Source organism: Colobus angolensis, unplaced genomic scaffold (genome assembly GCF_000951035.1).
Source record: "Colobus angolensis palliatus isolate OR3802 unplaced genomic scaffold, Cang.pa_1.0 Scaffold29, whole genome shotgun sequence".
NCBI lineage: Eukaryota > Metazoa > Chordata > Mammalia > Primates > Cercopithecidae > Colobus > Colobus angolensis.
The window spans coordinates 4284253-4309819 of record NW_012116154.1 but is presented as its reverse complement, the minus strand read 5'-3'; the positions used below and the strand labels follow the sequence as shown (position 1 = coordinate 4309819).

The following is a 25567-nucleotide window of genomic DNA, read 5'->3' as shown; positions in this document are numbered from 1 at the left end:
GGCCTCCCAGAGTGCTGGGATTACAAGCGTGAGCCACTGCAAAATCTTCAAATTATTATTCATCAAAACCACCATTATTTTTTTGCTTATGTTATGCTGTCTCCTAAATTTTAAAATAGTTTCTAATTCTCATTTATTTGTATAAACAATATGTAATTACATACTATTCAACCCATTTTTATAATAACGATCTTAAATGTGAAGTCAAGTATTACTTGACTTGAATTTTCCAAGTCATTACACCAGTAATATTCATAGTGTACAACACATCCTTTCTAGATAATACACATTTGACTTCTGTTGTCATTACCGACAATTATCTTCCAAGGGCATTTATCTGATGCCCATGTTTGTATGGTACTGAAAATACATCAGACTAGGAGGATTTAGGAAGGAATATTTATCAGTTAAGGCATTGTTAACTTCTAAAACAGATAAATCTTAGTTCAATGTGAGTGTTCTTGCTTTAGTGATCTTTTGTGTATTTTACTTCTTCCTTTTTCTAAGTCTTCAGTCCTCTCCCTTCAACCTGTGGATAGAGAAAGAAAATACGGAAAAGCCATACCTGTTCTTAGCCACTTTAAGGTGAACTGTGTGATGTAATAGTTTATTTCCATAAGAACGCACCTATTTGCAAGAGGGGCTGGGAAATGTAGTTTAGCTATATTCTCAGGGGAAAAAAGGATGTTTTGGTGAACACATAGCAGTTTCTGTGATAGCCCTATCTCTGCCATGAATGAACTCTGACTCTTCGCAAGGCACTTAATCTCCTTGGCTTCAGTTCCCTTTACTTTAAAAGTAAGAAACATGATGACTTTTTCTTTTTTGATAAAGTTATTAGTTATATTAACAAGATTATCTTAAGATATAGTGGGACTTGATTCAACAAAGCATATGTCACAACCATAATATCCTTTAAAGATCTGATGAGAAATGAGAACTAAGTTATGGCACAGTCAGTGGTTTTACAGTTAATTGCATAACCAACCGACTTTAATTGCTTGATTTAAGTGATCCTGGAGAGGAGAACTGGGAGTAAGAGTGAGGAGGAATGTGTGCTCAGGAGTTATAACACTATATAATTATATATATAATTATATAACACTATATAATTATAACACTGTTTTTATGACAACGTATTTTTTAATGAACTTGACTTGAATTTGTATCTTCAAAATAATTTAATTGCCTTTCTGCATTCAAAGATGAATTATCTCTTACATCCTTAAATATAATGTTAGGAGATATGGTTATCAATATGAATATAGCCAGCTCTTTTTCAGCAGAGACATTGGCTTTAACAGAGAAAAGACCTCACAAAAAGATACTACAAAGAATATGTGTAGCAATTAGTTAACAGTTTAAATTCACTTACAGTGTTTACAAGAATCATATGACTTGAGGCATCATTGATTTTTAAGAGACTAAAATGAATGATTATACATTAATATTGATAGGTAGCATGATTTCTTCTATTTGAAGGCTTTCAAAGGACTTAATAGCAAAGATCTTTTTAATGTGATAGTGATATTTCAAAATGTGTTTTATTTTCTTTTCAGGACTTCCAATAGTAGTCAGACATTATCATCCTGTCATACTATGGAGCCATGTTCATCAGATGAATTTTTCCAAGCCCTTAATCATGCTGAACAAACATTTAAAAAAATGGAGAACTATTTGAGACATAAACAGTTGTGCGATGTAATTTTGGTCGCTGGTGATCGCAGAATTCCAGCTCACAGGTAGTTGTTTTCTATATTTCTGTATGTGTTAAATATTTCCTCGGTAATTTAGATATGTATATTGTGGTAACCTACTTCAATTAACTATTATGTTTTGGGGAAGGGGAATTTCCATCTTCATGGAATTTCCATCAAGAAAACAGTGCATATGAAATTATTACATGTTTGGTGATCCTAAAAGGGTCATTGTCCTGCCATAGAAGCACAATAACAAAACATACTAGCCTCAGATAAGTTGGTATTGTTTGGTATAGACTTCAGCTACTATAAGAAGCTTTTGTGCAATATTCTACCTATTAAATACTTTAAGTAAACTCAATGGCAATTAAAGCTTGTGGATATTTAGAAGAAGAAAAGCTGGTGAAGTGGAGTAGCACAAAGTCTTAAGAGTTTTTAAAATAGACATATCTATCCCAATTTCTGTTTGCTGATTTCCAAGAAGTATGAAAAGCAGTGCTAGGGAAAAAAAGCCTTTACTACAAATTACATATTGTTTCTTGAAGTAAGAAAAGGAAAAGAGCTATTTAATAAAAAATAATTCATTTTCTTATAATTCTGTATTCAGTTGTTCATTGTTAATCACCACTATGATTCTCAAAGGTTTTTTTCTTTTCTGGATGCCCTTCAAAACTAATTAACACTCTGTCCCAAAGGTTTTTTTTAAAAAAAAAAAAAAAAACCTTCCGAAGTGAGATAACATTGGAAAAAGCCTTCTAGACATTGGCTTAGGCAAAGACTTCATGACCAAGAACCCAAAAGCAAATGCAACAAAAATAAAGATAAGTAGATGGGACTTAATTAAACTAAAAAATTTCTGCACAGCAAAACAAAGAATGTCTGTGAGTTAACAGACAACCCACAGAGAGTGAGAAAATCTTCACAATCTATACATCCTACAAAGGACTAATATCCAAAATCTACCAAAAAGCTCAAATCAGAAAAGAAAAAAAAAAAACAGTCCCATCAAAAAGTGGGCTAAGGACATGAATAGATAGTTCTCAAAAGAAGATACACAAATGGCCAACAAACATATGAAAACATGGTTAACGTCACTAATGATCGGGGAGTGCAAATCAGAACCACAATGCAATACCACCTTACTCTTGCAAGAATGGCCACGATCATAAAATCAAAAAATAATCAATGTGGCATAGATATTGGTGAAAAGGGAACACTTTCACACTGTTGGCAGGAATGCACACTAGTACAAACACTACAGAAAACAGTGTGGAGATTCCTTAAAGAACTAAAAGTAAAAAAAAAAAAAAAAAAAAAAAAAAAGAATGATACAATGGGCCAAGCATGGTGGCTCAGGACCTGTAATCCTAGCACTTTGGAAGGCTGAGGTGGATCACTTGAGGCCAGGAGTTCCAGACCAGCCTGGCCAACATGGCAAAGCCCCATCTCTACTAAAAATACAAAAACTAGCCAGATGTGGTGGCATGAACCTGTAGTCCCAGCCACTTGGGAGGCTGAGTTACGAGTATTGCTTGATTCTGGGAGGCAGAGGATGCAGTGAGCCAAGATCATACCACTGCACTCCAGCCTGGGTGACAGAGTGAGACTCTGTCTCCCCCGCACCCCCCAAAAAAGAATGATACAATGGACTTTGGGGACTTAGGGGATAGGGTGGGAGGGGAGTAAGGGATGAGAGACTACACATTGGATACAATGTACTCTGCTTGGGGGATGGGTGCACCAAAATCTCAGAAATTACCACTAAAGAACTATTCATATAACAAAACACCACCCATTGCCCAAAAACCTATTGAAATAAAAAAAAAATAAAAAACTTTCCAAAGTGGAAATATAATCATTAGGAAGAATTGGCTTGGTATTACAGTTTTCAGTGACTCAATTAGCATACATTTATTGAGATACTACTATATACTGTGACGGAAAGTCCAGGTTATGAACATGGGTTTGTTAGAAAAGCTATTTCAACCTGAATTTCATAGAAGCACCTCAAATTCTGTATTTCCAAAACTGAACTCATTACCTTACCTGCCATGCTTGTGTGAGCCACCAACATCTCACTTAGATGACTGATGCAAAAGCCTCCCAACTGGTCTCCCTGCCTCCACTCTTTGCCCCTACATTCTGTTTTAACATAGCTACCTGGGTGATCCTTTAAAGTGGAACTCAGATTCAGTCATTTCTTTGATCGAATCTTTCATTGACTCCTCATGTCACTGGGTGTGAAAGACAAAGTACATGCAATGGCATATGCGATCCAGCCTGCCATATCTCTCTAGTATTGTCCTATTGGTCTCTGTCTTGGTCAGTCAGCATCAGCCACTCAACCTCTTGTAGTTCCTTACATGTGCCTGGCATACTGCTCCTGCCTTTGGATTTTTGCACTATTTCTTCTGCCTGAAGGCTATTCCCAGATACCTGCATGACCAAATCCTAAACCTCCTTCAGGTCTTTTCCCATGTCACCTTCCAGTGAGACCACCTATTTAAACTCACCACCCTTTCCCCATTTGCCTTTGCCCTACTTTTTTTCCCCTTAGCACTTATCACCTCTTAATATACTATAGAATTTACTTCTGCTGATCATTGTTTCCCTACCCTCTAAATGTAAGACTCCATAAGGGAGGGATCTTTTGTCTTATTTTGTACCCTAATGTATCTCAAGTATCTAGAACAGTACCCAGTACTTATTGGACACACATCCATATTTGTTTATTGAATGAATGAATGAATGAATGAATGAATGAATAGGCAATTTTCTGAAGAAGCAACCGGTGGCCAATAAGCATTTGAAAAACCTCACTAGCAATCAGATAAATGAAAATTGAAACAACAATGAGATAGCATTTAACACTACATAGATAGCCAAAAATTTTAACATCTGATAATATTATGGGGAAAATGTTAGTCTTATACAGTGCTGGTGGGGTCTAAATTGGTACCTTACTTTGGCAAATCTTATGACTCAGCAATGCCACTCCTGGGGAGGTAAGAAAATGGAATTAGAGAGGGACCCAATGATTATCTGTATCATAATTTTTGTTACTTTTAAAAATGAAAATATTTATTTAAAATCTGTTTAAGTGTGCTGACATGGAAATGTCTTCAAGACATTATCCAGTGAAAAAATGCCTGTTTCAAAAATAAGGCCGGGTGCCGTGACTCACGTCTGTAATCCCAGCTCTTTGGGAGGTCCAGGTGGGCTGATCACTTAAGGCCAGGAGTTCAAGACCAACCTGGCCATCATGGCAAAACTCCGTCTCTACTAAAAATAAAAAAATTAGCTGGACATGGTGGCCACCTCTGTAATCCCAACTACTCGGGAGGCCAAGGCAGGAGAATTGCTTGAACTTGGGAAACAGAGGTTGCAGTGAGCCGAGATCACAGCACAGCACTCCAGCCTGGGAGACAGAATGAGACTCTGTCTCAAAAAAAAAAATTTGTAATTTAAATGTATTATATATGACCATCAAAAACTTAGAGACATAGCTAATATATTTTATAATTATATTATAAAAAATAGTTTTATAGTGTTATTACAACATAATTTTTAACAAAATGCAGACTAAGATAATAGACTATTATAAAAGTTTAAAACTTGCTAGCAAAAACCATTTTCAAATGTCTCCTATATATTCACTACTCTATAATTAAATTTTTAAAAAATGGCTCACTTTATTTTTCAAAAGTAATAAGCAAACAATAACTTTTACATTTTTTCCTTTATATAGTTGATTTGATGCTATGGGCTTGTAGCTTGTTTTCTGGATGTTATAAAGCATGATTTGAGTAGTGAGCTGGTAAAGCATTCACCTCAGCAGAAAATTTGGTAATGGTAATTTATTATTCAAAGGAAGGAACTAGAGCATAAAGCAATTTGTCAAGCTTAAAATACATTTCCTGGTACCATACACTATGAGTAACAAATAAAAAAGAAGCAGCAGCATTTATTAATGAACATCAACTTGAATGTGGTCATTGATTTTTTTTTTTTTTCCTAATATGTTCTCAGATTGGTGCTCTCCTCTGTCTCAGACTATTTTGCTGCCATGTTTACTAATGATGTCAGAGAAGCAAGACAAGAAGAAATAAAAATGGAAGGTGTAGAACCAAATTCATTGTGGTCCTTGATCCAGTATGCTTATACAGGTAACAAGTCTGAAAATGTAAATTAAAACCTCTTAGATTTATGTTGTATTATTAGATTTCGGATTTCTGTTTTTAGAAAGCATGCCATAGCTAACAGTTAAGTCTGCTATTGTCATCACTACCCTTTTGTATTTAACCTGGTGATAAATTAAAATCTCCATATTAAAACCTTTAAAATGGTTATCATAATTAAGTTTTTGAATGGCCCTTTAAAATGTTAATATAAAAATTAAATTAATTATGTAGTGTCAAATTTTTACATTTAAAATTTGAGAGTTGGCCAGATGCAGTGGCTTATACCTGTAAACCCCAGCACTTCAGGAAGCCGAGGTGGGACAGATGATCGCTTGAGCCCAGGATTTCAGTGCTGCAGTGAGCCATTGGTTACACCACTGCACTCCAGCCTGAGCAATAGAAAAGACCCTGTCTCAAAAAAAAAAAAAAAAAAAAATTGAGAGTTACACAGGTATATAGTAGATGTAAGTTACTAACTAATGTATCATTTTAAAATTCTGAAAATATGCCATTAGTTTTTATTTTAGTAGATGTCTCAAGGAGCTAATAATTTTTTCTCCATTTAGTCCTTTCTTTCGTTTTGGGATGTCTTAAACCATGTAGGTCTGTAATGCATATAATGAGCTCTTACATGTAACCACCACTGTTAACATCAGTTCTTTTATAAAATAAGGTTAATGTAGTTCCATAGCTAATGGAATTTCTTTTTATCATTAAGGCCGCCTTGAATTAAAAGAAGATAATATTGAGTGCCTGTTATCTACAGCTTGCCTTCTTCAGCTTTCACAGGTTGTAGAAGCATGCTGTAAGTTTTTAATGAAACAGCTTCATCCATCCAACTGTCTTGGAATTCGTTCTTTTGCTGATGCCCAAGGTTGTACAGATTTGCATAAAGTGGCTCACAATTATACTATGGTATGTATTTTTTGAAAGTATCCTCCAAATGCATATTTCTTATTGTTGCAGGCTTATCTACATGTTACTGTTTTCCCATGGCTCTGCCACATGTCTTGAGATTGAGTTTCATTGCCTAGTGTGTCATATTTTCATTGAGTTATAATGGGAAAGCACCAAGTAATACTTCTCCTGGGTATATGAATCAAGCCCTAAAGCAGTCCCTGGGAAACAGAACAGTGGCCTAGGCCTATTCCATTAAGATTTGCAGATTTGCTGCTTTTTAAAATAGGACTCTCCCCAAACATTTTACTTTGCTGCACATGGATGAATTTCAGGATTGTATTCACTGATAGAAATTTCACTGATAGAAATTGGTGACAGAGGTTGCGGCATATTAGTAGAGGATGAATGGGAGGCTTTTTGTTAAGGATAAATCTGACTATGTATAAAGTATTTACAGCCATGTATAATGATGTTTTTATTCATTATAGCAAATTATGTGCTCAAATCATAGAGGAGGTTCTGATTCAGTAGCCTGAAGGATAATAAAACTAAATAATCTGTACAAACCCCCATGATAGAAGTGTACCTGTATAGCAAATCTTCACATGTACCCCTGAACTTAAAAGTTAAAAAATGGGTTGACCTAGGAGAGTAAGAAAATAAGGTCATGTTGAGGGCATAGTGTTAGGACCACCCTGTAATGGTTTTAACAGTAGAAGGGCGCAGGCAAGGGAGGGTGCATGGGTTTCACACTGTAACAGTTAGTTCTTCACACCTGAGCAATGACTGAAAACTGTTGCTTTAAATGCTTCAGTTTAGGGCAATACAGTTTCTAAGAGAAGGAAAAATGTGAACATTCACATACATGTGTACAGTTGTGGATATTACTGATTTTATCAGCATTTAGGAAATGTTATTTTGCCTACCCTCTCCTTCATCGTTCCATTGAGTTGGGATATGAAAAGATTGAGAGTGCTTTAGGAATCTTTCATTAGAGAAATAGAGATGTGGAAAAATTTTAAGAATAGGTATTTACAAACTATTGGGAAGATCAATTCTGTCTACTTCTTGAGCTTGGTGTGAGGATTAGATGAGTTAATAGAAGTTTAGCAGTCAGAACATTGATTGGCATGTCATATATCCAGTCAGTGAGTCTCATTCCATTGTTGTCATCATCATTATATAGATTTCCTCTATCCAACACAATAGAAATTTATGGGAGGGAACAAAAGCACTCACAAAACCACAGCCTTTATGATTGGTTTTCCTCCCTGTGGTGTAGTCATTTTCTCAGGAATGTTTCTTGTTTATGATAGTCACAGAGCCTCAACTGGAAAAATAAGAGATTGTACAACAGGACAATAATATATAGCCCTAGTGTGCTATTATGTTGACATTTTAAAAATTAAGTCCATTGAAATGTTTTTTTCCCTCAGTCTTTATCATTCTTTGTAGATTCTCATTTTAACCATACACCTGCGATTTCAACTACTTTTTTGAATGAGATGAATATAAAGTTGGATTTTTTTCTTCATAATCAGTTTATAATTTGAATAATCGTCTTTTTTCTAGGAAGGAGCTTTATTCAGGTGAAAACATTTGTATGCATTTAGGTCACTCCTGTTGTTTACAGTAGAGGCATGCTTGCTGCTTTAAGGCTTACACAGAAATTAAATTTAAATTAGCTGAATGTTTTTAAAGCTATTTTCATAGCCAATTAGTTGTGGTAGATTTTTTTTCTCAAGGCCATTATTTAACATTATTCAGTTTTAACAGAGACATGAAATTGAATTCTAATAACAATAAGTAATTTAGAGGCAGATTGTCTGATTTGAATTGTTGCTATGGGAACCAAATGAAAATGTATAGCAAAATTCAATCTTCAATTTAAATAAATCCCTTAATAATTTCGTTTGCTTAAAAACTATTCCAAAGGGGGAAAGGGCACAGTGCTAGCAAGTGTTTGGTAGCATGATAGTTGTGTGTATTTTAATATGGATTTAAAATATACAGCATAATACCACGCCAGTGAGTCCAATCAGTGAATGGTGCATGGACTGGGGACGTTCACTGATCCTGCACGAATACAAGTGGTAAAGGATGAGGAGTCCTCCCCAGGATCCATGAATCTGGAAACCTGTTTTCTCATTCTCCCTGCCACTGAACATGACCTGGAGCAAGTCATATAACCTCTAAAAAAGTCTTAAGACTGATTGTATCATTACAACTATTTATTGTCATTTCGAATTTATGACACAAATAAAAACATTTAATTTTAAAACTCAAAATTGTCTTTCTCAATCTAGAAGACTTATAAAAAACATTGAGATCTGCTAAAGTAGCTGCTTCAAAACCAAATTAATACTTTTGAAAAATACTTTGTATTCAACCTTGAGTTCAGTAGTATTTCATAAGTTGTTGAAAAACTCAATTTTCACTTAATGTGAATTATATTACAATGGAATGGGCATTATTCCGAAATAGACACATCAACAAATAATTTGTCAAGTGAATATTTACATGATAGTCCTTTTGTTACTGATGAAATCCAGTTAATGCCATTTGAAAGTATGGCATAGTTATACCAATGTATATATCTGTCGATTATACTTTATATGTTTAAGGAATTGGAAATACATATTATTATTTCCGTTTCTTCACAGTCTCACCTAACATTTTATCATAAGTGTCTTTCCATGTAGCTACATGATCTTTGTCTTTGAAATGTTTAATGCTTATTTAATATACAGCTCCCTATAACTGAACATGTAGGCTATTTTCCATTTTTTGCCATTGTAAATAATAATACAGAGAAGTATTGTTAGGTATTCAGCTTTGTTTTTTGCTTACAAATTATTTATTAAGGTTTAAATTACAAATGGGATAACTGGGTTGAGTTTCAACATTTTTGTAGTTTTTGCTATGTGTTACTAAAGAATGTCAGTATGCAATTCAATAGAACCTTTTGCTTGGAGCCATTTTAGCATTGAAGTTTTATTAAAATATGTTTCTGAAATGATAATCCATCATTTAAAATAGACTCATTTAGACATCCTTGAACAAATCATGATAAATTGAAGCAATTGAACTTCATTAATTATTCATGAATGGTTTTCCCCTTTAGAACTTCTACTGATAGGAATGCCAAGCTAATATATATTTCAGATCAGTACCTCACTTGGATTACCACAGGCTATATGGAAAATATAATTCTCATTTTAATATAGAAGTTATTGATAGTCCTTATCTCTAGCTCTAATTTAAACAGCCTTAGCTTTTTTAGTAAACCTCTGCATGCTGAGACAGCGATAATACATCAGGAAATATGAGAAAAACATTAAGGGACAATATGTGTCTAGCATTTGCATTTATATTATAACTATGTCAACTATCCATTCATTAAGACTTACAACCTTTCAAATCAGATGGTATGTTTTCCTTCTCTCCTGATTATTTAGCATAATAGCCTATCAAGGTCATCTCACACCTAACGACATTTTTATTTCCCATTTCCAATTATAGAGGATTTGATTCTAACATGAGGCCAGGACTGAGTCATCTAATGTCCTGATCCCAGGGCATTGTAGGTCACTACTTTTTTCCCCCGCTTTGGTCCTTTTTCCTATGAGACCAAAAGAGCTTTGTAAATTATATTAGAAGAGATTAAAAATTTAAAAACAGACACTTAGAACATATAACAAATTAAAAAACAGACCCTTAAAAGAGATTAAAAATTTGAAAACAGACCCAAAATCCTAGATGGTCTTATAAATATCATTAAAACGATCTTGAAGGCCAATATGGTTGTAGTATAACCCCAAGGACAAATACTCATTCCAGGGAAGATATGAGAAGACATCTGTGGTCTAGAAAGGTTCTGGAAAATCTAGCCACCCTGGAGGCCATTTCCTAGTTAGAGAAGTAACCAAGCTCTCTAGGTGTTTGGCTCCACTGCTGGCCAAATTCTTCAGCACCTACAAATCCAAACCACAAATCTAACTACTACTCATGTTAGAGTATCATACATCTCAGTGTCTAATTCATTTTTTGTCTCTTCCTTCAAAAGAATGGCCAAAAGTATTTCCTAACTTGAGTGAAGCAATACTTAAATGTCCCAGGTCCATTTTTTAAATGTAATAAGTGATATAACACTTCAATTCTACTTATATATGTTTAACAACATAATTGTAGTTTAATTTTTTTTTCTCTGCTGTGTTTCTTTCCTAACAAGTAGTAGTACATTGTAAGGTCTAAAATATAAATTGTGTGTGGTAGCTAACGCAAAAAGCTTTTACTTTCTTCTAAGTAAATTGTGATGGTCAGAAGGGACAATATTGTTTATCTGCTATTTCTTCCCTCTAGGAGCATTTCATGGAAGTAATCAGAAACCAGGAATTTGTATTATTACCAGCCAGCGAAATTGCAAAGCTCTTGGCGAGTGATGACATGAACATTCCTAATGAGGAGACAATATTGAATGCACTTCTTACTTGGGTCCGTCATGATTTGGAACAGAGACGGAAAGATCTAAGTAAACTTTTGGCTTATATTAGGCTACCTCTTCTTGCACCACAGGTAATTAATAGGTACTTGTTTATAGGAATTTTTCTTTGCCTATTCTATCAAAGAAAGTAATTTTACATGTATTCCTATGAAACGTGTAGGTGAAAAGATAGTAGCTAACAAAATTCTGCTTATGTTTTCAGTCCAGAAGATCTGGCTACCTAAATTGCTTCAATTAAGTAACATTGTTATGTGTGTGTTTTTTTTTATTTTGAGATGGAGTCTTGCTTTGTTGCCCAGGCTGGAGTGCAGTGGCCTGATCTCAGGTCACTGCAACCTCTGCCTCCCCAGTTCAAGTTATTCTCCTGCCTCAGCCTCCCAAGTAGCTGGGATTACAGGTGTGTGACACCATGCCCAGCTAATTTTTGTATTTTTTAGTAGAGATAGGGTTTCACCATATTGGCCAGACTGGTCTCAAACTCCTGACCTCAAGTGATCTGCCTGCCTCGGCCTCCCAGAGTGCTGGGATTACAGGTGTGAGCCACCGTGCCCATCCTTAATTAAGTAACATTCTTGATTTGGGGTTAGTAATTTAATTGACTCAGCTACAAACCTATCCTACCAATTGGAGGAGAATTACTAAAACTGCTAATAAAAGGAGCACTGGACTCTAGAAACCAGAAAATTTAGCTTAATTTCTTTGCCACATGTTTAATAAAGTGTCCACAAAATATTGGATTCTGGTGATATATAGATTAATAAGGTATATTAATAGTCAAAGCTCTGACATTTTAAAACTGTGACTTGGCGTATTCACACAGCTCAATTTCTTCATCTGTCAAGTAGAGATAACGTCTTCCCTGACTATCTCACAGGATTATTATAAGGATCAGAAACATGCTCTATTACATAAAATGTGCTGTGAATAAAAATATTATTTCAGAATTAAGAGCTATCTAGTTGGTGTATTCAAGGCAATCAGTCATAACATTTACATGCATAGTTTTCCCCTTTTTACAGTTTTCACTGGAGTATATAAAAATTTTCCCTGCATACTTTGCTGCCTATCTCAAGGCCTTGAATGGTGAAAGAGGTTTTGAAAGCAGAAAAAGAATGAGCTGTTACTGTTCATGTTGACTTTCTTTTTCTTTTTTTAAAGTGTCATAAATGTTCTCTTATTTGCAGTTATCTTGAGCATAAAGCATTATTTCCTGCTGTTGTGAGCAAAAGTTACTGTTCTTTACGTTACAGAGACAGTAATCAATGTGGATGCTTTGTAAGACCTTCCTCTTCAGAAATAGAATATTATATGAATACATAGGACTGAAACTGCATGAGTTGATAATTCAGGAAAAGTAACATAATAAAATGTTTCTCTTGAAATCAGATTTTTAAAAGGGAGTTACATTTTTACTGCTACTTAGCAGATTTTAAAAAATTCTTTCTAGATGAAATCATACCAAATCTGAAAAATCCTATTTGACTTTGAAAAGAATCTGTGCAATTAAGTAACCTGACAATTTACTTCACTTCTGTAGTTTCAAATATTCATGATACTATATTTGCACGACTCTCATAGACCTTTAAAATATCTCTTATCCAGGATACTACTGGTAATCCTAGGCATAAGTTCTTAGGGTTGAAAGGCGTTTTGGAGATCATTTGTTCCAACACCTGTTGTGCAAATGAAGTGACAGACCAAAAAAATAAATCCGTATGTTCAAAATCACAGTGTGCTTGCATAAATTCCTCTCTTTCTGCATTGTGGTTTTAATTGGTTTTTGCTATTTGGCTAACATCATAGGGCTAATAAGAGGCAGAGGTGGGACTTGAACCCAAGAACAGTTCTGTACCTTATCCGCTAAACCATTCTGCCTCTTGAATGTACTGTGTGTAAAATTGCTGGAGGTAGCAGGGAGATGGTATCAGATGGAGGAAGAAATAGATTAAAAAATAAATCAGTGATTATAATGAGATGAAGACTGTGACAGATATGTGAATGTGGCATTCTGAAAATAATGGAAGTAACCCACCCAAAAGAGGGGTTGACGAGAAAGCAGGGAGAACTTCTTACAGTGTTACTTGATCCACATTATGAATTAGCCACCCAAAAGAGGGGCATGATAACCAGGAGAAATAGGAGCTGTACTTCATCATGAAGTCATGAGCAAATATATTGTATTTTGGAATGTGAAGGTAGTTTGCATCGCTAGAGTGCAGAAATAAAAGGGGATAAAGTCAAGAGATGAGGCTGAAGAGGGGAATGGACCAGAACATGGAGAACCTCTAGTTATGCCAAGGAGTTTGAATTTTATCCTGAAAGCAATGAGGAAGCACTAAAGGATTTTTTAATAGGGATGGCATAATTATAATTTTATTTCAGAAAGATTACTGTAACTGCATTGTGGAGAATGGATCTGAGTGGTCAAAGCCAAAAACCCATTAGGAAGGCTTTTGGAATTCAGACAAATGAATTAGGCACACTCTGGCAGTGGATATAGACAGAAATTACCAGGCTCAAGAGCTGTTTATGAGGTCAGATTGACAAAACTTAATGACTGAATGGTGAGGGTATACGAAAAGAGGAATCGAGACTGACTCTGATTTGTGCAATTAGGCTAATTAAAAGGTGCTCTCAATTGAAACAAGGAATATAGAATGAAGAGCTAATTCAGGGAATGGGGAAGGAAGTTGAAGAATCATGTTCCCAAAGCTTCTTGGCACCTTTAATTCTTTTAGAGTCTAAGGACTCTGAAGTCCTTAGACTTTTTTGAAAACTACTTCCTTAGATTGTTGAATCCAAAGGCAAGAGAATGACACTGGCCAAGAAGTACACAAGAGTGCTTGGGATGGAACCCTAGGAGACACAATATATAGAGGTTGTTCCCAAACCTGGCTAAATAACCGGAGTGTTATTAAAAATTGATATCATACTTCAAAAAGGACAAAGTTTTATCATCATCCTTTGCTACAGAGAAGACAAGGAAGGAAAATCCAGTGGATTAGCCCAGTGGTTCTCAAAGTGCGATCCCTAACAGGAAGATCAGCACTACTTGGAACTTCTTGGAAATACAGATTAGACCTCACCTCACACCTACTGAATATGAAACTCTGGGGCTGGGGCCTAGCAAATGGTGTTTTAATAAGTCTTCCAGTGGCTTTGATGCATCCTCAAGTGTGAGAACCATTGTCCACCATAAGTAGTGGTGATAGAAGCCACATTGCCTTGTATAATTTAAACAAGTTACTGTACCTCTCAGAACATTTTTCTTTCCTACAGTGATAATACTGTGCTGCAGTATTGTGACATTTAGAGATACTGGCAGGGTTGATGTTTTTTCACTGCCATAAGTAAATGGCAAGATTGCAGAATCAGAGTTATCAGATAATAAAGTTTTGAAGTAGACACTAAAATAATGAAGAAAGTGTTGGATTGTATCCTGTATGTTTTATTTTAAAAGGTAGGAAAATATAACAATTATTAAATTTCCATATGCCAATCAAATAATAAATGACTAATATTTTTAAAATTCAGATTAGGTCTGGTTACCAAGAGAATTTATTTTTATGAAATAGCTCCTTTTCCAATGATACCAACTAAATGAGATTTTGTCCTACTCTGTTAATATGAAACATCCCACTTACCCTGGCTAGAAGGGATTCAGTTTACATACAGTCATTTTATCATAGTGTCTCCAACAGTAGATTCTTAAAATAATATAGGAAATAATGCCTGATGATCATTTTTGTATGGCTTTTTTTTGACAGAGTTTTGCTCTTTTTGCCCAGGCTGGAGTGCAGTGGTACAATCTTATCTCACTGTAACCTCTGCCTCCTGGGTTCAAGAGATTCTCCTGCCTCAGCCTCCCGAGTAGCTAGGATTAACAGACACACGCCACCATGCCCAGCTAATTTTGTATTTTTAGTAGAGATAGGGTTTCACCATGTTGGCCAGGCTAGTCTCGAACTCCTGACCTCAAGAAATCCACCCACCTCGGTCTCCCAAAGTGCTGGGATTACAGGTGTGAGCCACGGTGCCCAGTTTTTAAAATTTTTTTGTGGAAATAGGGTCTCACCATGTTGCACTGAGTGGTCTTCGTCTACTGGACTCAAGTGGTCCTCCCACCTCAGCTTCTTGAAGTAGTGTGATTGATTTTATCTTACTCTTGAAAGCATTCCAAACATTTCAATTTGATCAAATTTTAAACCATGTGAATAGAAATACTAGGGCATATATACATTATTTAAAAGATTTTGACACCTAAATTGTAAATGTTTTCAATGTTTAGCCTGAATTTATAAGTATCTGAGTCTCTGGTATTCCACTCTCAGTTTGGTATTGTTTTCTAAAGAAAGTCGGAAATATAAAATGAGTCAGTATTTACCTTTGGCATTCTTTTAGTTTACAAGGTCTTGATACTAAAACAACCTTTTTTTTTTGGACAGGGTCTCACTCTGTCACCCAGGCTTGAGTGTAGTGGCACAATCATAGCTCACTGCAGCCTCAAACTCCTGGGCTCAAGTGATCCTCCCACCTCCGCCTCTCGAGTAGCTGAGACTACAGTCACTGTGCCCCATCACACATCTGACTAGTTTTTTTTTTAATTTTTTGTAGAGACAGGGTCTCACTTTGTTGCCCAAGCTGCTCTCAAACTCCTGGCCTCAAGTCATCCTCCTGCCTAAGCCTCCCAATATGCTGGGATTATAGGCCTAAGCCCCCTTGCCCAGCCTCCAAAACATTTTTTTAACATCTATAGAGTTCATAAATTATTCACATTCTATTTGTGTTTGAGGGGACAGTTTTAGAGCAGTAGTCATAAGGTGAACAAATATGAGTGAGGATAAAAATTTATAAAATGAAACTTTGTTCCTGTATTATGAATGCTTTCATTTTAATAATTTGCTCTTCTTTTATAGCAGAGAAGGCATTTAGTATTCACCAAAAATGCAGAGTACATAAGAGTATATATTTTGTAGTTTTCTCTCAGTGTCTTCTGAATAATTTTCTAAATGATACCTGGTTCCTCCCATTTGATTAATGTGATACTTAGATTAATGGCTTTTTTAATTCAAATGTAATCCTACTTATTCATAATTTATAGATTATAGTTTAATCCTACTTATTCATTTAATTAATCCTACTTATTCATAATTTATAGAGTATCTGTATATTAGGAAATATACTTTGCTTCAAATTGCAGTTACTATTGAGTCTTCCAAGAGTTTACTTTCTACATTTTTTTACATTTATTTTTATTTAGAAATGACTAAAGTAATTGTATATAATAGAATTAACATAAACATTAAAATTAACCTTAATGAGCCAACTTTATGCATATTCACTAATGGTTTCTGTGACAAGTATAACTATGTTTTGTACGCATAGAAAAAAATGTGGAGTAATTAATACCAAGATGTATATTCTGGTATAGGTCAGGGGACTTACGTCTTATTTTGGCTTTTTTGCCTTTGGTATGCAGTGCTAGTTTCCAAATGCCACCAACTTTTTTATAGTGACTCTTTTTAGAGACTGTTTCCCTCTTCCTCTATAAAAACATGAACATATCATCAACATCATTAGTCACTAGGAAAATGCAAAATAAAACCACATTTTCCACCTTCCTGAATGGCTAAAATAGAGACAAACTAACAATTGGTGAGGATGTGCAAAAACAGGAACCCTCATACAGTGCTGGTGGGAGTGTAAGGTGGTGCCGCCACTTTATAAAACAGTTTGGTTGTTTCTTAAAAAGTTAAACATAAATTTGCCATATGCCCCAGCAATTCTACTCCTAGGTAATAATTACCCAAGAGAAATATATCCACACAAAGACTTGTACATAAACGTTCTTGGCAGCTTTGTTCATAATAGCTTGAAACTGGAAGCAACCTAAGAAGCATCCATCAACTGATGAATGGATAGATAAAATGAGGAGTAGACCAACAGTGAAATATTATTCAATGATAAAAAGAAATGAAGCACTGATACGAGTAGTTACAGCAGGGACAAGTCTCAAAAGTATGCTAAGGGAAAGAAGCAAGACACCAGCATCTCCATATTGTATGATTCTCTGTATATGAAATGTCCAGCAAAAGCAAATCTGTAGAGACAGATTAGTGCTTGGGACAGAAGATGGGAATGAGGATCAACAGTAAATGGGCGTGTGGGATCTAATTGAGGTGAAGAAAAGCTTTCAGAACGGTTTTATGGTAATGGTTCCACAACTTGGTAATTTACTACAAATCACTGAATTGTGTACTTGGAATGGATAAATTAGGACATGCAAAATATGCCCCAATAAAATTGTAAAGAAATATATAGTCATATACAACCCGCAGTGTATCGAAAGTATACACTCTGACCAGAAAGGTCTTTTTCCAGGAATACTGAAATGATCATTAAGAAATCTATGAAGGGGTGAGGCATGGTGGCTCATGCCTGTGATCCCAGCACTGTGGGAGGCCAAGGTAGGAGAATCACTTGAGGTCAGGAGCTCAAGACCAGCCTGGCCAATATGGTGAAGCCCGTCTTTACTAAAAATACAAAAATTAGCTGGATGTGGTGGCGCATGCCTGTAATCCCAGCTACTCAGGAGGCTGAGGCAAGAGAATTGCCTGAACCTGGGAGGCAGAGGTTGCAGTGAGCTGAGATCGCGCCACCACACTCCAGCCTGGGTGACAGTGAGACATCCCGTCTCAAAAAAAAAAAAAAAATCTATGAAAATCTATATTATCTTTATTGAATATAATAAAAATAGATGACTAAATGTTACAGCAACTATTGTCCTAAATAATGAAACACTAAAACCGTATCAATTCAAACCAGAAAAAAGATACTCTATCATCCTAATTATTTAACATTCTTTAGAAGGCTTTAGCAATTGCAATAATAAAATAATTGGCATACACATTAGAAAAAGATATTCGACTATCCCTATTTGGTGACAGTTATGATTATTTGCATAACACATAGAGCTTAATAAGGGAATTTGGTAAAGCAATAGGTTAATACAAGTGTAATCAGTAGATTTTCTCTCCTGCAAAACATATATGAAGTAAACTTTTAAAACCCATTCCCAATAGCAATGAAAATAATAAAATATATAGGAAATATATAATCAAGAAAGGTATAATATGTAGAAAGCTATACAACAAATGGAAAGGCTTCTTGAACAGAAAGACAATATAAAAACATCAGTTCTCCAAAATTAATAAAATTAATAAATTTAATTAATAAATTTAAGTTCTTATTAGAATGCCAAGAGAATCAGGATAAAAAAAAACTGGATAAATTTGTCTTAAGTTTACATGAAAAATAAAGGCACAAAAATAGCCAAGAAAGCTATGAAAGTTAACAGCGAGGGAAACCTAAAAATATCGGGTATCAGAATATGCTGTAAAAGACACTGTAATAAAATATGCTATTTAGAAATAGGAGTAGACAAATAGATCGATAGAATAAAGAATTAAAAAAACAAACCTCATATACCTTGAGATCTATTTATGGAATGTAATTTATGACCAAGATTCAATTCAGTTGGAAATGGAGGGGGTAATTTAATAAGTGGTACAGAACTGGCTCTTGATCTTAAAGAAAATAAAAGTGCTCCTGTACTCATACTCTATTTAAACATTAATTCCAAAAAAAAATGAATTTCACATGGATCCTTGGCCTAAATGAAAGAAAGCAATAAAATCTTGCCAGATAATCCAGGAGACTACATCTACAAACTGCAGCGAAAAGACTTTCTAGGCAGGACTATGAAAAGACACATATTTGATGACCTAAAAATTAAAAATTATTTGAATAGTAAAAGTATTATGAAACAACCTTAATAGACAAATGATTAAAAATCTAGAAAAATACAGTTGAAAAATAAAGGATTAGTGTGTGTATTATAAGAAACTCTTACAAATTTTTAATCAAAAGATAGTAGACAAAAGGAGGCAGATAAAGGAAGAAAAAAGTACAAATGGTCAAAATATTTTTAAATGCTTATCTTCACTTATCAGAAAAATTCAAATTAAAGGGAAAATGTGATATCATTAACAAAAAGAGCTAAAACACTTATTCCTGGCAGGAATGTTGTGGTCTTGTGCTCTTATATATGGCTATAATGGAATGTGAGCCACTTTGCTATACGTGGCTGTCTCTATATACAGACACATATATATGGCCTTATATACATATATGTGGCTATATACGTGGCTATATGTATAGGTCTCTCTCTCGATATATATATGTATACATGGCTCTCCTCTCTCTCTATATATATATAAAATGGAATGTGAGCCACTTTATTATACATGACTATAATGGAATGTGAGCCACTCTGGAAAATAATCTGACAACATTGATCATACACATAGACACACACAGATACACATATATGTGCACACACATGCATACATACATACATATATACTTTGACCCACCTGGAATCAATTCAATTCTTAGAAATCTGTCCTATAAAGGGTAAAAATTAATACATAAGGACTTTTGTACTGGACTTGTTTTTAGTAGCAGAAAAAAGTATATTTACATATGCATGTGTGTATATATACACATATATACATATGAATATATGTATGTACATACTGAAACAAAGTTAATGTCCGTAATAAGGAAATGGCTAAAAAATTAGCATATCTAGATACTATAGAGTATTATTCAGTTATTAAAAAGAATAGATCAGGCCGGGCCCAGTGGCTCACGCCTGTAGCACTTTGGGAGGCCGAGGCGGGCGGATCACGAGGTCAGGAAATCGAGACCATCCCAGCTAACACAGTGAAACCCCGTCTCTACTAAAAATACAAAAAATTAGCCGGATGTGGTGGCGGGCGCCTGTAGTCCCAGCTACTTGGGAGGCTGAGGTAGGAGAATGGCATGAACCTGGGAGGCAGAGCTTGCAGTGAGCCGAGATCATGCCACTGCACTCCAGCCTGGGCGACAGAGCAAAACTCCGTCTCAAAAAAAAAAAAAAAAGAATAGATCAGAACTATACCTTTTCAGAAGACCTGGAGGAATTTTTGTGAGATACGGTTGAGTAAAGATGGTAAGATGCAGCAAAGCATATAATAAAACAATAATAAAACAATTACTAAAAGAAAAAACTAAAAATTACTACATGTATTTATATAAGTTATACATATAAATGTATGAGAATTATGTCAGCAGAGGATTGCATAAATATGAAGAAAATATGAAAGGCTGCATACCAGGTTGTTTTTATAAGGCAGGGAAGAATTGCAGGATGGGGAGGGGGGGATGGAGAACCAAGCACAAAAGGAAAAGATTTAAAATTTTTTTTTGTTTTATTTAATTTCCAATGTGATCGTACTTTCATTTTATTTTTTAAAAGACTATCATTTTTAAAAAGACAAGGTGTAACTGTATTTGTGCTATATAAACATATAAAAATTGTATTTGTGTTATATAAATACATAAAGTTGGATTCAGTGACACAAAAGGGATTTTAATGTTTTTAGACCAATCACTGTTTGGAGTTCATTGTCCCTTGAGAAATTGGTAACTTTTGCTTTTGCAGTTGTTAGTTGGACATTGTTTAGCAAAGTTAACGCAGCATAATTAGTCAACTCCCACTTATAATTATTCTTCCATTAGAATTAGTTCTGATTTTAATAGTAAAATTATTTATTTTAGAAAATCTGGAAATTATAGAAAAGTAGTAAAAAAAACTTTATTTAAAAAGCACCAGTATTCCTACTACCCAGAGATAAGCACTACAGTACTAAGATTTTAGAGGATACCATTTATGCTACTCATGTTTTGTTTTTCAGTGAAATTTAAAATGTAAATCTTGTAAATGTTGCATATTTTAGTTAAAAGTATGTGCCTATGCTTGAATTTTTTAAAAATATGTAAAAATCCATTTGATAGTTATGTCATTTTTTTCTGTAAACCCTACCATTTTCTTAGTCATTCAGTATACATACCCACCACTATTCTTTTCTAGTTCCTGGCAGACATGGAAAATAATGCACTTTTTCGGGATGATATAGAATGTCAGAAACTCATTATGGAAGCAATGAAGTACCATTTATTACCAGAGAGACGACCCATGTTACAGAGTCCTCGGACAAAACCTAGGAAGTCAACTGTTGGTACATTATTTGCAGTTGGGGGAATCGATTCAACGAAAGGTATCAAATAATCTTTTATTTGGGGGAGGGAGGAACAAAGAAAAAGATATTTTAATAAGGACATATATGGCCAAAGAACTCTTTGGAGAAATGGCTGGTTGCAGGACAGGGGCAGAAAAAGTACCAGATAATTGTGTAACATCCTCTAGACCAGAAAAAAGGAAGTGGTCAAAGAATGATGGAGACAGGTCAAAAGACACAGGAAACAGCTTGTAGGGGCTACTATTGTCCAAATCTGGGATAATCTGAGCTTCAAAATAAATAATAGTAAAAGATTATAACCTATGAAATCAATAAGTATCCATGGTTCCACACCTATACAAATAAACAAGGAAGAAAGGAAAGCTCTTCCTTACAGAAGAATGCCAATGAATGAATATAGAAGGAAGGATGAGATTACAAAAGTTACCATTTAGTAACCACCAGTAACCAATTCAGTCGAGAATTATCAGTGGATGCTGAGACTAGTGGGAAAAGTTTGACAACAGGATACTTAGTCTAAAAGTGTCTCTCAGCCACATGTTTACTAGTTACAAATACACAAATAGTATATTTACAGTAGAAAAACCTGGCACACAGCACTTAAGCAAATGATCAAAGATAATGTTGACAGAAATCAGACTAAGCAGCAGCATTGTGCAGGACAGGATGCACGGAGAATTCAGCCACCCATCTATGCCGTCCTTGCCAAGAGTGTATAACCTGAATCTAATCATGAGGAGGAAACAAATCTAAGTTGAGAGACAGTCTACAAAATAACTTATCTGCCTATAGTATTCAAAAATGTCAGTGTCATGAAATAAAAGATTCAGAAATTGTTCCAGATTATAGGAGACTAAAGAGACGTGACAGCTATTATAATGCATCATCTTGGATTTTCTTTTGCCGTAAAAGACATAACTGAGACAAATGACAAAATCCAAATACGGTCTGTAGATTAGATAATAATGTGGTATAAATGTTAATTTCAGGCGGGTACTGTGGCTCACGCCTGTAATCTCAGCACTTTGGGAGGATGAGGTGGGTAGATCACTTAAGGTCAGGAGTTCAAGACCAGCATAGGCAATATGGTGAAACCCCGTCTTTACCAAAAATACAAAAAAATTAGCCCAGCATGGTGGCACACGCCTATAGTCCCAGCTACACTCGGGAAGCTGAGGCAGGAGGATCACCTGAGTCCAGGAAACAGGTTGCAGTGAGCCAAGATTGCGCCACTGCACTCCAGCCTGGGTGACAGAGCAAGACTCTGTCTCAAAAAAAAAAAAAAAAAAAAAGTTAATTTCCAGATTTTGATTATTGTATTTTGGTCTTATAAGATAATTTCTCATTTTAAGGAAGATACACTGAGTATTAGAGGTATAATGCCATAATTTCTGCAAGTTACTGTTTTTTTTGTTTTTTGCTTTTTTGAAACAGAGTCTTGTTCAGTCACCCATGCTGAAGTACAGTGATGCTATCTCAGCTCACTGCATCCTCTGCCTTCCGGGTTCAAACAGTTCTCCTCCCTCAGCCTCCTGAGTAGCTGGGACTACAGGCACATGCCACCACACATGCCTGACTAATTTTTGTATTTTTAGTAGAGATGAGGTTTCACCATATTGGCCAGCTGTTCTCAAACTCCTGACCTCAAGTGATCTGCCTGCCTCAACCTCCCAAAACGATGGGATTACAGCTGTGAACCAGTGCACCGGGCCACAACTTACTCCTAAACAGTTCAGGAAAAAAAATACCTACATAGCAAATACAGTAAAAAGTAAACATTTGGGAAATCTGGGTCAAAGGTATCTTAAGAATTTTTTGTACCACTCTCACAAGTTATTATTAATATTAAAAATAGGCAGGGATCATGCCTATAATCCCAGCACTTTGGGAGGCCGTGGCGGATGGATCACTTGAGGTCGGGAGGTCGAGACCAGCCTGGCCAACATGGTGAAACCTCATCTCTACTAAAAAATACCTAAAAAAATTAACCAGGCGTGGTGGCAGGTGCCTGTAATCCCAGCTACTTGGGTGGCTGAGGCAGGAGAATCGCTTGAACATGGGAGGCGGAGATTGCAGTGAGCGGAAATCATACCACTGTACCCCAGCCTGGGCAATAGAGCAAGAGTCTGTCTCAAAAAATAATAATAATTAAAAATAATAGTAATAAACACTATGCACAGTGCTTGCTGGGTGCCAGTGTTATGCTAGAAACTTTCTGTGTATTATCCCTCAATATGCATTGATCTCCCCTTTGAACTCCTGGCACTAGCAGTCTGTAATCTCCTGACAATCTCTGACTTCTGGCTACCTCTCTGATGTCAGCTCATTCTGTTAATACTTCTTCCCTTACTGATGCTTTTATTTCAACCCCATTGGCCTTTTCATTCATCTAACAGGCCAAACATTTTATCCATATCCAGGATATTACTTTAGCTGATGCTCTCACTGGCATGCTCTGCCCCCAGATATTGAAGTGCCTAGCAGAAATTATTCACTCAAATCTCTCAAATGACAACTTACCAAGGAGGCCTTCCATGACCATTCAATAGCAACCCCCTGACTACCACTTTCTAACCCAAATAACATATAACATAGTGCTATTTATTTGTAGATGCTTACATTTTAGATATAGGCCTGATGACTGCATGGTACGGAAATAAATAAGATAACTGATTAGGGTTACAGTATAAATATTTCAACATTGGAAGAGATTTTCCATTGTTCAGATAATCTGCAAATACTTATTGTCATCTGTGTACCTGGAGCTGGTGCTAGCTTTTTTAGAGTCATTACTAGCACTCTCCTCCCTCTATCTTTTTCTCTCCTTTTCGAGGCTTTAACTGTTATCTCTATATTTATGTATAATACCCTCACTTTGATTTTATTCTCATATTTCCAACTTGTATGAAATATCTATTTGGTGCTCAGCTTTTTTTTTTATTATTATACCTTAAGTTCTAGGGTACATGTGTACAATGTGCAGGTTTGTTACATATGTATACATGTGCCATGTTGGTGTGCTGCACCCATTAACTCGTCATTTACATTAGGTATATCTCCTAATGCTATCCCTCCCCCGTCCTTCCCACAAGGATTATAAGTCATGCTGCTCAGCTTTTAACTCAAGCCTGGTACGTGGAAAGGCAAGGAAACTTGCCTTGGTACATGGCAAGGAAAATGTGTATCTGTCTTTTCAGCTTTCTAGGAGATGAGTTCCTGCTTCCCATCAAGGCTCATACATACAGTGGAAAATTTCCCAAGCTTGGGAAGGGAGCTAGATACTAAGCACCCAAAGTAAACAATTCTCATTCTCTCTCTGTCTCTCTGAAATCTTACCTTCTGACAGTCGTCAGGTCTTTTTGCAAATGGGTCTTATATCTAATTCTTCCAGATTTCTGCTTCCATCCTTCTAATTCCAGTTAGCCTTCTGTCAGCCTACATATTTTGGTCACGTTAATTTCGAGGGAATAGCATTCATTACGTTGTTAATATGTGGCAGGCATTATGCTAAGCACTTAGCCTATATTATTTCATTTCATCTTCATAACAGTTCTCTTTTTATAGATAGGGAAACTAAGATTTGGAGAACTTAAGTAACTTTCAAAAGATTACACAACTAATTAGTGATAAGATCAAGATTCAAAAAGGCATTTTGGCTTTGGAGATGATATTCTACTCCATTGACTCTTCAGTGAACATGCCATTATTCTACTCAAAAACTCCAGCAGTCTTTATTTCTTAGCACATAAGATGCAAATGCCTCATTTAAGACTTTCTCTAATCTGACCCTTCTGTTTGACCAACTTTATTTCTGAGTATTTTTTAATAATTAAATACTCTGACCTATCCTGTTCAAGCTATCTGCTTGGCCCTAATTTATTTTCCATCTTTATAATGAAGAGCAGTTTGCCTTAGTCGGATGGTAGTCTGACCATTGGACTCCTGGTCCCTTCATATATCTGTTTAGTACAGGGCCAAACAAATAAGCTAACACTGGCTCCAAATAGCCACTCAGAAAATGTTAGAGTATATTTGTGCTTACTTTTATAAAAGGTTAATTCTTTGGTATAAATTAGGGAAGCCCCAAGGTTTTACATAAAATTTTACAATTATTAGGCTTTTGTTAGTTTGGGATAT

The 25567-nt window shown here is 35.5% G+C and overlaps 1 protein-coding gene across 2 annotated transcripts in view; it reads left to right on the top strand.

Annotated features, from left to right (window-relative positions):
* The window catches only part of KLHL5 (kelch-like family member 5), a 59053-nt gene that overhangs the window by 11907 nt on the left and 21579 nt on the right, over positions 1–25567 (top strand). The window contains exons 2-6 of one of the 2 annotated variants that reach the window (XM_011949104.1): positions 1560–1742; positions 5730–5866; positions 6600–6796; positions 11144–11356; positions 21262–21448. In XM_011949104.1, coding sequence (XP_011804494.1) covers positions 1560–1742; positions 5730–5866; positions 6600–6796; positions 11144–11356; positions 21262–21448 — 917 coding nt within the window. The remainder of the gene's footprint in view (positions 1–1559; positions 1743–5729; positions 5867–6599; positions 6797–11143; positions 11357–21261; positions 21449–25567) is intronic. The other variant, XM_011949105.1, reaches the window with a different exon arrangement.